Source organism: Harmonia axyridis, chromosome 4, assembly GCF_914767665.1.
Source record: "Harmonia axyridis chromosome 4, icHarAxyr1.1, whole genome shotgun sequence".
NCBI lineage: Eukaryota > Metazoa > Arthropoda > Insecta > Coleoptera > Coccinellidae > Harmonia > Harmonia axyridis.
The window spans coordinates 38,958,751-38,971,931 of NC_059504.1; the positions used below are offsets into that span (position 1 = coordinate 38,958,751).

Consider the following 13,181-nt stretch of genomic DNA (forward strand, 5'->3'; position numbering starts at 1 on the left):
GACCACGAATGAAGAAAATTCTATCAATGAAAAGTGGGTTTACCATTATCTGATTCCATTTATTCAATGAATAATTTCTACTGAATAAACTCCACATCGCTGAATTCCGTCTGAACTCAATCGAAAGTTTGAAAACATTTTGTATCAACACTATCTTAATACTTAAGCACCAAAATTCAAATACTTCTTAGTTATGAAAAACTTCTTCTCCACCTTTATTTCAATTACCATTATAGGTATCGAAGAAATAATAGGATATGCATTAATATAAATCAATATTTCATATTTTTCTTTTATATCTATATTTGCCATTTTTTATTTTGTAGAATTTATTTCATAACATGTCAATGTTAAAAGAAAAAAATTTGTTAATGTTATTTGAAAGGCGATTAAACCCATTTTGACCATAAAAATACATAGTTTGTGCATATTTTTAATGTTTTATCAAAGCTTTTCATGATGTATATAATTCATTTCCTAGCTATAACAATAAATTAGTTGTGAATCGAGCTACAAAAACTCGGTAAATTGAACCTTAACCATTGATGGTTCGAGAAATCGAATTAAATAATTACGTAGCAGTTTATGGTTAATACAGACATCGAAAATGTGGAACATGGAGCATCCGTTAGACATAAATTTAGTACAATTACTGCTACAATGAACTCTTAATCCCATTCTTTTTAGTATGGAGTTGTTAGAGAAATGTAGTTTAGTCGTTGGAGAAAGTAGTTTACATTTGAACCCCAGATTTAATTATCACTGTAAAAGGAACATACAATACAATTGTAAGAAAGGCTTGAAGGGCTTTCTGTCCAGGTTTTAGACTTTTTAGAATGAATAAGTACAGTTGATTGAAAATGAAACCTTTTTTTACTTCAAAATGAAATAATATCTAATTAAAATATCTTTTCAAATATAAATGAAATAAAATAAAATAAAAAGTTTCACAATTTTTGTTTAGAAAATTTATTTTATTTCCTTTTATTAATATTAAAGTTATGTTTCACCAAGCGATATACGAGGAATCAATTTCGATTTTAATTGTTTTTTCAATGCTACAAGAATTTTTACTTACATCTATACAAGTCCAATTCGGCGACAAGCAGGAAGAAACAATGCTCAGATTCTGTGCTCTGTTCATCCAAACCACCGAGAGATGTGTATTCTTCTGGCCGATCCAGCCGGCTGACGTCAAATAATAATCTCTGAAATAACAGACATATTTTCATAAGCACCTGAACTGAACCGGTTAATAATCGGTTTATAAGGCTGGAATCCCAGTGCAAATTCCCAATATGTACACGAGTCACGTAGAACAATGTTTTCATTGATCTCTAACCTCTATGTAATGGAATTTCTAGGAGAAAGGTTTTTCGGAATTCACGTTGGATTTAACACCTCTAGAATGCATTTAGGATGGGAGACGATAAAAGGATTTATTCATATTTTTAACTGTGACATACACTTCGCCATTAAATCAACCCACCACTAAAAATAAGACAAAAATTTAAGATACTTTTTCGTCAAAACTACTTGTCCGATTTGAACGTATTTTTTTTTTTTTGAATGACAGATTAATTTCTTCTGAACGTTAATGTGTAAACCGTATCCGCATAGAAAGTTCTATTTTATAAATAACGGGTGTCCCAATTATAGCGTGTTTTTTTAGAATAATTTGTAACACTCTGTAGAGTTTAACAGTTACATTAATAAGTTGGAAATAAACTTATACTTAAGCCTCATTTTTTTTAACATTTTCTTTTTTTTATTCCTTTTATTCATCTTTTTTATTACTCGAGAAACTCAATTTTGTAGCATAATATTTATGGAAAATGAAGATTCAAATTTAACAACGACAAACGAAATAAATGAAAAGAAAGAAATTGAATGAATAACTTTTTGGCAATGATGGCCCATATTTAGAATAAGAGACTTCATGTCATTTTACTCCAGGTCTTTCAATCAGTCTCTTCGTACGTCTTCCAAAGTATTCAAGTTACATTCCTCTAGTAATCTTCTCCCAAGAATCCCAGATATTCTTTATGTGATTTAAATCCTGGCTACGAGCTGGCCATACCTTGAATACCGACTTCCTCTATATAATTTCATACAACTTGAGTGGATTAAGGCCTGGCTTATTTTGCATCAACAAAAATCCTTGCCCTTTACAGGGTGATTCACCGGGATGGACTATTGGACGTTTATCTTTCTCCCTACAATATTTTCAAATCTGTACAACTTCCGGTTAAACAGGAAGCAGACTACTACTTTCTTATTTCAAATGGCACACCCAGTATATTACTACATCATTAGATAGCTTCTTCGATGACAATTTTGGCAATATGCCATATCTTAGGTAAAAACTCGACGGTTTATTAGTTAATAGGATTCTTATGAAAAAATTGGTGGCGATGAGGACATTTTATTATTATTTCGGCAGAAAAAGTTTTTTTCGAAAATTTTTTTTTCTTTTTCGATTCTGCAAATACGTAATATTATGACAATTTTCGGTTTGGACCAAAATGGAACAGGGTGTTATTTATGATTTCATTAAAATTTAAATTAACATTAGATTCCTTGCTGTTCTTTATTATAAATGATCTATTACCATTGTATCGTGGGCATCTCGGGCTGAATTAAATACTCTACTGTTAAACGGGTCAATCATAATGTTGTAGTCATCGATGTATTATCCCATTTTGATACGTCTATGGATATAGTCATTATAGTAGTTTTTTGGAAGAGTTTGCACAAAACGTTCCACATTGTCTTCACCGTTGCTTCTTTATATTCGGTCCCGTTTTTCTTTCTCATATTGACCGCCCAATCTTTTAGTATCAACGTCAATTATTCTAAGCTTTATGTTCATGCAATTTATATTCTCATTCGCAGCAAAAATCCATAAATATTCCCCACATATATAATTGTGATTGTCTGTTGTATTTCTGGGAATTTTCCATCGATTAGCGCATTTATATTTATATATTTGTTATACCTTAAACATAAGCATTGCCAAATGAATGAATGAATGAAGTTGTCAAACTCAATCGTGTTGTCATTATGATTGAATATTTCCCTCCTGTCAAAAATTCTATGTAAATGGAATGCAATTATCGAAAATTACAGCGATAATTGCACTGAATGCAATTAAAAGTGTGATGTTGACATGATTAGGTAAAATTGTTTCGTATGAACAAAATTTGATTAGTTGTTAGAACTATTGAAAAATTTGCAATATAATTAGATACTCACTGTCCAACAAGAGCCTTAGGTGGGATCACTTGATACCTCTGCAAATCCGTGATATTCGTAATATCCAGGATGTACAACTCCACCTTAGGATTGTTGCTACCTGGCTGAAAATGACCTGAATGACAATTCTTTCAATGGGGCAGCACCAATAACTTACCGTTGGATACCTAACTGTTCTATAATTCGGAAAGGAGGGTTTGTGGGTAGATTTTCCTGCGAGAACTGGCGCCGTTGAAAACCAGGGGAAATTCAATAGTCCTACTTCGGAATCGTTGAAAGATGCATATAATATGTGAGTGTTATCACGGGAAGTCCATAAGGCTTCGGGATTCCTCAAGATGTCCTCTAAAATTCAAATTTAAATATGACGTATAGGTGATGAATGGAAACATAAAGCTGCATTTACACTAGGCACAATTCTCTGAGTAATTGCGGTGTATGGGATTTCGCTCATCGAGATTTGGTTAATGTAAACGGGATCCCAATAGATGCACGAGCGATGAACTTTGCAGCTCATCGAGGGCAACAAAAATCTAGAATTCTGGTGGAATCAATCAACCAGAAAATACTATAATCGAAATGAAAGAGCAGGTGTATGGATATTTTTTCTGAACTTAGCTTTCCTTTTTACAGGACAAGTAGAGGCTGCTCGCTTGAGGCCCCACTCACGCACTTTTCGCGCAGAATTGGCTCTGTTCTGTGTAGTGCGAAATTTCACTTGAAGCGAGTAAGTTTCCTCAGAGTGACTTTCGCGAGAGAGTTTCGCTAATGTAAACACAGCTTAATGATGTAGATATTTTGGAAAGAACAAGAATATACACAATTAACGTAACACCAAAGAGTAGGCAGAAGTTTGATAGAACTTTTGCCTAATTTTTAGAGGTGCGTTAATTTTTTTGGGGAAGTGTAGTTGAGGTGAACACACTCTTGAAGTTGAAAAACTGATCCGCTAAAATTTTTCAGGAGACGGATCAATAATAGAAATATTTGTTGATCTTTTACTTGAAGCTGGTTTGTAAATCTGAGTAATATTATTATATACATGGTGTTTCCAAATAAGACGTGAACCTTGCAGGACGTGTTAGTATGACCCATTTGCTTTCGTTTGAGTCATAGTTAGTGATAACCAAAAATCAACAGTTTACGAGATATTTGAGTTATTTTGATTTTTAAAAGATTTCCCACCTTAATTTTGGTCAATTTTTTCAATGACAACAAGTCCGGATCTAACACGAAGCAGTGAGAAGATTGAGAGTAAATTTCAAAAAGGAACAACTGAAGAAAAAGGCAAAGGGGCACGTGCTCGTATGAGGAATGAGATAATTTCAAACATAATTTATGAATATATTTATTACTGAAATTTTGAATTTAATTGAAATAAAAAATATATTTAATTCATAACTTTCCTTTTTTGTTTCTTTCCCCTTTCAAATCGAAATCAGCTGGACCAAAACTAGTGCTTGCATTCTAACGAAAACTTTTCTAGAAATTCGATGAGATATTTAGTAAGTTCTTTAAATAATTTTATCACACATAAATTTTCTATTCTTTTCTTCATATACCAACTTTCAAATCATGCTCATTCTTATTCAACATCCAATACAGCATAGTTTTGCATTTTCTATAGGTAGATATCATATCCTATTCTGATGAAAATAATACAAAATTTAAATCAAACTTGGTAACGTAAAAAAAATTGACGAAAAACGAATGTGAGGGATTTATTTGAAAACACAAAACTCAAATATCTTGGAAACTGTTGATTTTCAGTTATTAATAAATATGGCTCAATCGACAGCAAATGAGTGATCAAACAACTCTTTCAAGGTTCACGTCTAATTTGGAAACACCCTGTATATTTCCGGAAAGTGAATGAAATTGAGACTCATATACAATAATATACATACAGGGTGGCCACTTTTTCAATGGGATTGTATTGGTAACTTTTAAACCATAAGAGTTAGGAGGTCGGTCAAATGGAGAAAAAGTTGTATGCATAGAAGCATTATCAAGCAGTTCAAACAAATCGAGATTATCAGGGTCGGTTTTCGAGATATTATAAGAAAAGTGAATTATGTCATTTTGATTTTTCTCTTTTTCCCACTTCATTTCAAATATTATAAAAAAATGTTACAGGAATTTTTTATTCGACAGTAAATTATTCTCAATTTGACGTAATCAGATTTCGTATCCAACGTTTCTTACTCTCTGGGCCACCCTCAACCTCATTTTTTTCAATACGGACCTGCATATTTTATGACATTTTTCGAAATAACTTTTAACGCTGAATTCAACGATATATCATACAATGTCATTCAAAGTTGATTTTCAGGAGATTTTGACCCTCATCCAAAATTAATGGTGTGTATGTAAGAAAAAACAAGTCTATTAACGATATCAATGTTCTGACCCAAATTCAATCGAACCCAGAAAAAAATCGAGAACTGAGGCCAGTCAGTGGAATTTTTCAAAAACTGCTCTTAATAAAATAGTCAAGAGACGCGAATACAATGATTTTGAATTTGAATACCAAGCCTTGCAAAAATTATATCGTAATGCTCTCAAAATAAATTTTGATTCTGTAATTTGTTTCAACGGAACAAATGACAAATACAACAATAGTGATACCTCGCGAGAAAATTGAGAATGGTTTGGAAGGTATTCAAGGAGACCAAACAAGCAAATGTATAAGAAGTATGGGTTCCAGAACCGTAAAGTGCATTTTACAAAATGGTGGACATTTCGAACACTTACTTCATTAATTTTCTTTTACTTTCGAATAATCATTTGATTTTTCTTTCATTAAATGATACTCGTTTAATTATTATGAATTGATATATTTGAATGACTATTATAAAAGAAGAACCAAGAAACCAGTATACTGGTTTCTTGCTTTGATTCTAATATGTTCCATTTAGTTTAAGATGGGTAAGTTGATTTTCTTATCGAAATTTATTGCTTATTGCATGTTGTTAATTAAACTAAATGAAGGTAATACAGATCTGACCCGAAGAAAATTGGTCCAAATCACCTGAAAATCTACTTTGAATGACATTGTATGATATATCGTTGAATTCAGCGTTAAAAGTTATTTCGAAAAATGTCATAAAATATGCAGGTCCTTATTGAAAAAAATGAGGTTGAGGGTAGCCCAGAGAGTACGAAACGTTGGATACGAAATCTGATTACGTCAAATTGAGGATAATTTACTGTCAAATAAAAAGTTCCTGTGACATTCTGATGATATTTGAAATGAAGTGGGAAAAAAAGAAAAATCAAAATGACATAATTTTCTTTTCTTATGATATCTCGAAAACCGGCCCTGATAACCTCGATTTGTTTGAACTGCTTGTTAATGCTTCTATGCATGCAACTTTTTGTCCATTTGACCGACCTTCTAACTCTTATGGTTTAAAAGTTACCAATACAATCCCATTGAAAAAGTGGCCACCCTGTATACAAGTCCATAAACTTTTGTGGGTTTTAGGATGTTTATTCATTTATTTATTAATTTATCAATATAATGGTTTATTTATTTGGGAATAAACATATATCCATTTATTTATATATTGGGAACATGAGTTTTTTTCCAAACAAATTTTTCTTAGAATTGACTATTTGAACGAAATGGGGAATTTTGTACTCACCTTGGTACAACCAATCTGGAATCCCATTGTAAACGATGTCCGATTTACCAGTGAAAGTTAATCTATTGTCATTTTCATATAAGGGAGATTCCCTCAGATAAATATCGTTATTGTACACTATGATTATGGAATTAGTACTTCCTAGCCACTTTGCGTATTGGAGTCTTTCGGGTTGAGTTTTCGGCGAATGTTCTAGTCTCAAGGGTATGTGGTGACTGGAATTAATAATAATAATAATAATGAATTGCTTTATTCATTCGTATACATATTCGAATGAAAAATAACTCACAGAGATATATAATGTCTGTACGGGGAAATAAAATTCAGGGATTTCCAATAAGAGGTTTCAATTTCTTCTTTCTTTTTTTTATATTAAAAAATCAGTATATTTTGAAAGAAATCATTGGATGTTTATTTTATTGCGAAGACGAAGTCATGCCATTAACGACGAAAAAAGATATCAGCTATGGCTACGATGGTAGCACCATACCCTTCTCAGAAAATGTTCTTGACCAATTAATATAATAATGAAGGCTTTTATTCTGCAACAAAATACATATTCTCTCACAGAATGGGCAAGATTCAGTGCATCCAGGCCGGATGCACTGTTCTATTTAACCCTGGACTCATTGAAGATCTAAACATCCAAAAAAAAAAAAACAATAGAATCTCAATTTCAATTTCGGTTATACATGTATGTAGCGTATATGTATGTTTTCGTACATTTGCGGTAGTATGTCCTCTATAACTTCAAGAATTCCATCTTTAAGTTCTTGAAAAGATTGTGGAGCATGTAGCATAGACCCCAAAGAAAAAAGTCTAAAGGTGTTAAATCACAAGATCTCGGTGGACAATTGTGATCACCACACTCTTATACGGCCAGGTAATTTCTCTTGCAAAATTGCGGCGGTTTCGTTGCTTGTGCTCACAAGATCGACGAGTAATCGACAAATCTGAGTTTTCGTCAACATTATGGGTTACAGAAGCAAAATTCTCAGTTTTTCTTGAACGACGTACATGATTTGATTCTTCACATCACTAACGTGTCACAACAGCTCAAATTTTTTCATCAGTTTCTCCATTGCCGGCCGAGAAGGTGCTTCACGACAACTCAAAAGTAGCGTATTGTGATTGTAACATTTTCACTATTTTTGTAATGAATTTTCATGATTTCAATGGGTTGTTGAAGAGTGTATCGTTCCATTTTTACTAATAACGTAGTTTCTACTTGTCAAATGTCAAAAGATAACAGCTTCAAAAATGCTGTCCAGATAGAGTGCTATTTAAAATCAAACCTTATTAAGAAAATTATAGTTCGAGCTATTTTGTAATGATTTTTGGTATGTTTTTTTTTTCATGAATATTTCAAAAAGTGCTGATTTGTTATGATTGAAATTGAAATAGGAAACAAGAATCAGAAAAAAAGGAAGCTATCTCCAACAGATAGTAATCATTTACATTTGTACTTGAATCCAATTTGCACCTTGCACTTCAGATCATCCAGCCCTGCTGAATTAACATGCTTTCAGAGCCAAATCCATTGACTTAAATTCTTCGTGTTGGAGATTAACTGAATGGATTTTGTACCGACATTCTAGTGTTTTCAACAACATTTTCACGGTGAATCTCAGAAAGGTCTCGTAAAAGTAGGGCACGACTATATTTTTTCGATTAGTTCATATGACGTTTTGATAAACGATTGTTATGAGATGAATAGATATCCAGAATTTTTTTTTATGAAACGCTAATTTTTTTATCTTGAATCGTCATCGACTACGTGGTCGTTATCGCTCTCTTTGAATTCAGAAGTCATATGCAAATAATTCATATAATTTGGAAAATTTCATAGATTCTTGAGAGTAGAAAAATTAGAATCATTGCTTTAAGAAATAATCCTAATTTGTAATTATCTTTCTCTATTTCAGTATCGTAATGAGGTCATTACAGTTCTAAAAACAGTGCTGTAATGAACTCATTACAGCATCGTTTTTAGTTATATTTTTCGTTTTGTGGTTGTCTATACTGACTTCCAATCCTATCAATTTCCAAAAAACGTCAATATTTGTGAAAATGATATAATTTGGATATAGTGTGGAATGATCTGCAACATTATTCGTAATTTCTCTTAATTCCATTGGTGATAAATCGATTTCGTCAGACATAATTAACGAATTTAATGCGTAATTGTAAATTATTTCAAAATTCGACATATACGATTCAAATTCATATTCCGTAATCTGTCAATTTTCGTAACAGTCACATCAACTGCCAAGATTCAATACAAATGTCACTAGGATGTATTATCTGAATTTTTCATTGAATTTCGACAATATTTCACAAAACTTGACTGAAATAGAGAAAATATCGTCTAATACTCGTTGCAGAAGGCCGTTCCAACACGCATGCGTTCGAAAACTCGCTCCTTCGTCGCTCGTTTTCCAATTACGCATTCGTGTTGTAATAGGAGCCCATTCTGCAACTTGTTTTAGAATATACTACTCGCTCTGCTCGCCGAAGGGGCTCCGCCCCTTGGACCCCGTCACTATGCCGGTAGATCCTTCACTGGGTATCCCTCTAGAAAATAAAAGATTTTTTTCGGAAACCTTGTATCGTTAGCTGATTTCAGACGATTCACTCGGTATACTATGCTGATTCTAGGGTGGAATTCTGTATGATTTTTTTTCCTAGAACATACCGTTTGGCCCTTGTTCACATGAAAATATTTGATGCAAATAACTTTCCATGACGACAAATCAAGGGCGGTCCTAGCCTTCAATTTTGAGGGGGTTCGCCGTTATGGGCTTCGAGTATTTCTATGGGACCAAATCGCAGATTATACCGATATCAAGCCTTACCTCTCAAAAATATTTATATTTAGATATTCATATGAATATTTATATAAGGCGTACAACTTTGCGTCCGCCGTTTTGCAATAGATGGCTGTAACTGTAAGTGGTAGTAGAATAGTTATTTATAATACAAGTGCAGAAGGCATTGATATTCTTCCACGAGTTCAAAATTCAAAAACGAGCCACGAAGTGGCGAGTTTTTGAATGAACGAGTGGTAGAATGAGCCTTCTGTTCGAGTATTATATATTATTTTCTCTAATTCATTGCATTCTTATTGAAATTAATGAAATATTTCCATAAATATCATTTAGTGATGTTTGGCTTGAAAAATGTTGGTTGGCAGAACTGATTTTTTTTAAGGCAAATTGATGAACTGGCGGATAAAGCCGTGGCGGAAAGTTCGGAGTACCAACATATAATAATGAAATATAACCATGAAAACTGTGCTTTTCTGATATATTCTCGCACGATTTTGTTCCACAAGATGTGGAAGAATGAACGGAGTAACCACAGAATTAGAGAAATAAATATATCGTAGATGTCATACAATAAGTTTAGGTATTTGTGAACATAACGCCATTGACATGTTAGTCGATTTGTGTCTGCATCATAAAGTTATTCACGACTAACCATGTTAGCTTACGAGCCAAATTCTCGTCATTTGCGGGAGGTTTCAATTTTCTACTAAAATATGAAAAAATCCGCGGCTGAGGTTCATCGAATGCTTTCAAATACCTATAGTGAGAACGATATTGGTGGAAGAACGTACCAACGATATTGTTTATGTCTAGGTTTAGTTATTTTCTGGTACATCTGTAAAATGGCTTGTTCCGTTTGATTAAATAAATAAAGAAATAGATGAGTGGTTTCAACGCTTCAAGAATGGTGATTTTGATTTCGAAGACCACCATCGCGGTGGAAGAGAGAAGTTTTTTGAAGATGCAGAATTGGAGGTAATAATTGATCAAGATTCATGTCAAACGCAACAATAATTGTAGGATCAATAGGAGTGACACTAAAAGCCATTTCAAAACGCCTGAAAGTCATAGGAATGACTCAGAAACAAGGAAATTGGGTGCGGTACGAGTTGAAGCCGCGAGGTGTTTGAACGACGTTTATTTACTTGTGAACAGCTGCTTGCAAGACAAAGACGGAAGGGGTTTCTGCATCGGATTGGGACTGGAGACGAAAAATGGGTTCATTACGATAATCCCAAGCGCATGAAATCATGTGGATATCCTGACAATACTTCCACATCGACGGCCAAACCGAATATTCACGGTTCTAAGGTCATGCTCAGTATTTGGTGGGACCAGCTCGGCGTAGTATATTATGACTGAAAGAATCACAGGCGATCGTTATCGAACGCAATTAATGCGTTTGTACCGAGCATTGAACGATAAACCGCCGCAATACAACGAGAGAGAAGATGAATTGATTTTACTGCATGACAATGCTCGACCCCATGTTGCGAAAGTAATCAAGATATACTTGGAAACGTTAAAATGGGAATTCCTACCCCACAACCCTACCCGACGTATTCTCCAGACGTTGCTCCCACGGACTATCACTTGTTTCAATCAATAGCACATGGCCTGGCTGAACAACACTTCCGATCTTATGAAGAAGTAAAAACTTGGATCGATTCGTGGATCGCTTCAAAAGATGACCAGTTTTTTCAATTCGTACGCTGTCCGAAAGATGGGAGAAAGTAGTGACCAGCGATGGGCAATACTTTGAATTATAAATGTATAACCAGTTTTTTACAATAGAGCCTAGAATTTCGCAAAAAAAGTTTTACCCTTATGTATTTGTTGTATTATAATACCATTATTTACTTATCAGGGTTTTAACCATTCAGGTAGAAATTAAAAAAAAATAGATTGTTTAATATGAAAAAAAAAAACAATTGGCAACTACATCACAAAATCTAATTTGGTCTTCAAAACTTTGAACCCTTTGAGAACCTTGTAATCACAGCGTCCTCGTCAACATCAATGTCCCTATGAATGTTCAGGAGGACAAAATACTCCATAAAAATGGAAGCAAACTACTAAATATGTCGTTTTCCACTGAATCTTATTATTATCCTCTATGATAGAAAAACTTTATTCAAATCAACAGAATTTTCTCACACCAAAATATCACAGCGATATATTCCCGATTCAAGGGTAGGCAGCGCCCTCTTCAGCATGCTTTTTCGGCTAAAGGTAAGATATTGTAAACAAAAATATTTTGAGTGTTATTTGGGAAGAAAGAAATATGATGGACAAAGAAAATAGTGTATTCCTCAGTTTAACTGAATATTTCCGGTATTTGGAAGCAACTCCAAATAATAGGAATGTGATAGAAGGTGAATTCATTCTTATTTAAGAATAATCGTCCATTATCTAAAAAACAAACAAAAAAAATATATTGAGAAAATGTTACACCATATTTGTAATGAATAATTGAAAAATTAATATATTTTTTGAAATAAAATTACAGTTATTCTATTTCCACTTATTTATTATTTAAATAACAACTAACCCATACACTGAAAGGTAACAAATGGGATACAGATTATATATATATATATATATATATATATATATATATATATATATATATATTTATATATATATATATATGTATATATATATATATATATATATATATATATATATAAATAACAACTGTTTCGCTACACAGAAGCTTTAGATTTAACATCTACATTGCTACTCGAAATAAAGGCAAAATACAAAAATATTCAGAAATTATCTTCAGAAAAAATGGGGCTGGACAGGTTTACAATCGCACAACATATAATCATTATTTCTTCTATTTAAGGAACCAGGTTCCACGGTAAAACATTACTCAAAATTTTTATTCTCTGGTTCACACGTTTGATATGGACTCTTGCTCTAGCTATGAATATATTTTGTTCAACCTCCTGAAGAGACATTTGTTTTCTGTTTCGCATGAATGGTGGGCGAATCAGTTTTATCCCGTTTTCCGGAAAAATTTCATCAATTAGAAAACTTCGATCCACCATAATGGCATCCTCATTAGGCTTCAGGGAGGATATGAGACCACTCTGCTCAAAAATTATTTTGTCAGATGCTCTTCCACCATAAGCTTCACTGACAAAACTGATCAATCCTGCAGGCGTCACGGCCACCATGAATTTTACAGTGTTATTCCCTTTATAGTTAGAATAACATCTTACTCTACAACACAGGCATTTAGTTCTGTGAACAGAGATTTCTGTACAATCAAGAATGACTCTCACATCAGTAAATTGCTCAAAGTGTTGCGGCAAATTATTACGAATTTCCTCAATAGGTGGAAGATAGCTCGCAGGTTTCAATACTGTCGCTAACACAGTTAGCATGTCATAAAAAATTTCTTTTATACTTTGGGAACTGATGTTTCCAAAGAGTAAAGACA

General features: G+C 33.2%; 1 protein-coding gene across 11 annotated transcripts in view; it reads right to left on the reverse strand.

Annotated features, from left to right (window-relative positions):
* Window positions 1-13,181, reverse strand: part of LOC123679072 (dipeptidyl peptidase 4) — a 362,978-nt gene that overhangs the window by 165,700 nt on the left and 184,097 nt on the right. For all 11 annotated transcript variants that reach the window (XM_045616439.1, XM_045616441.1, XM_045616438.1 and 8 more), the window contains 4 exons: window positions 6,903-7,117; window positions 3,413-3,600; window positions 3,256-3,359; window positions 1,079-1,208 (listed from right to left, as the gene is read on the reverse strand). In XM_045616439.1, coding sequence (XP_045472395.1) covers window positions 1,079-1,208; window positions 3,256-3,359; window positions 3,413-3,600; window positions 6,903-7,117 — 637 coding nt within the window. The remainder of the gene's footprint in view (window positions 1-1,078; window positions 1,209-3,255; window positions 3,360-3,412; window positions 3,601-6,902; window positions 7,118-13,181) is intronic.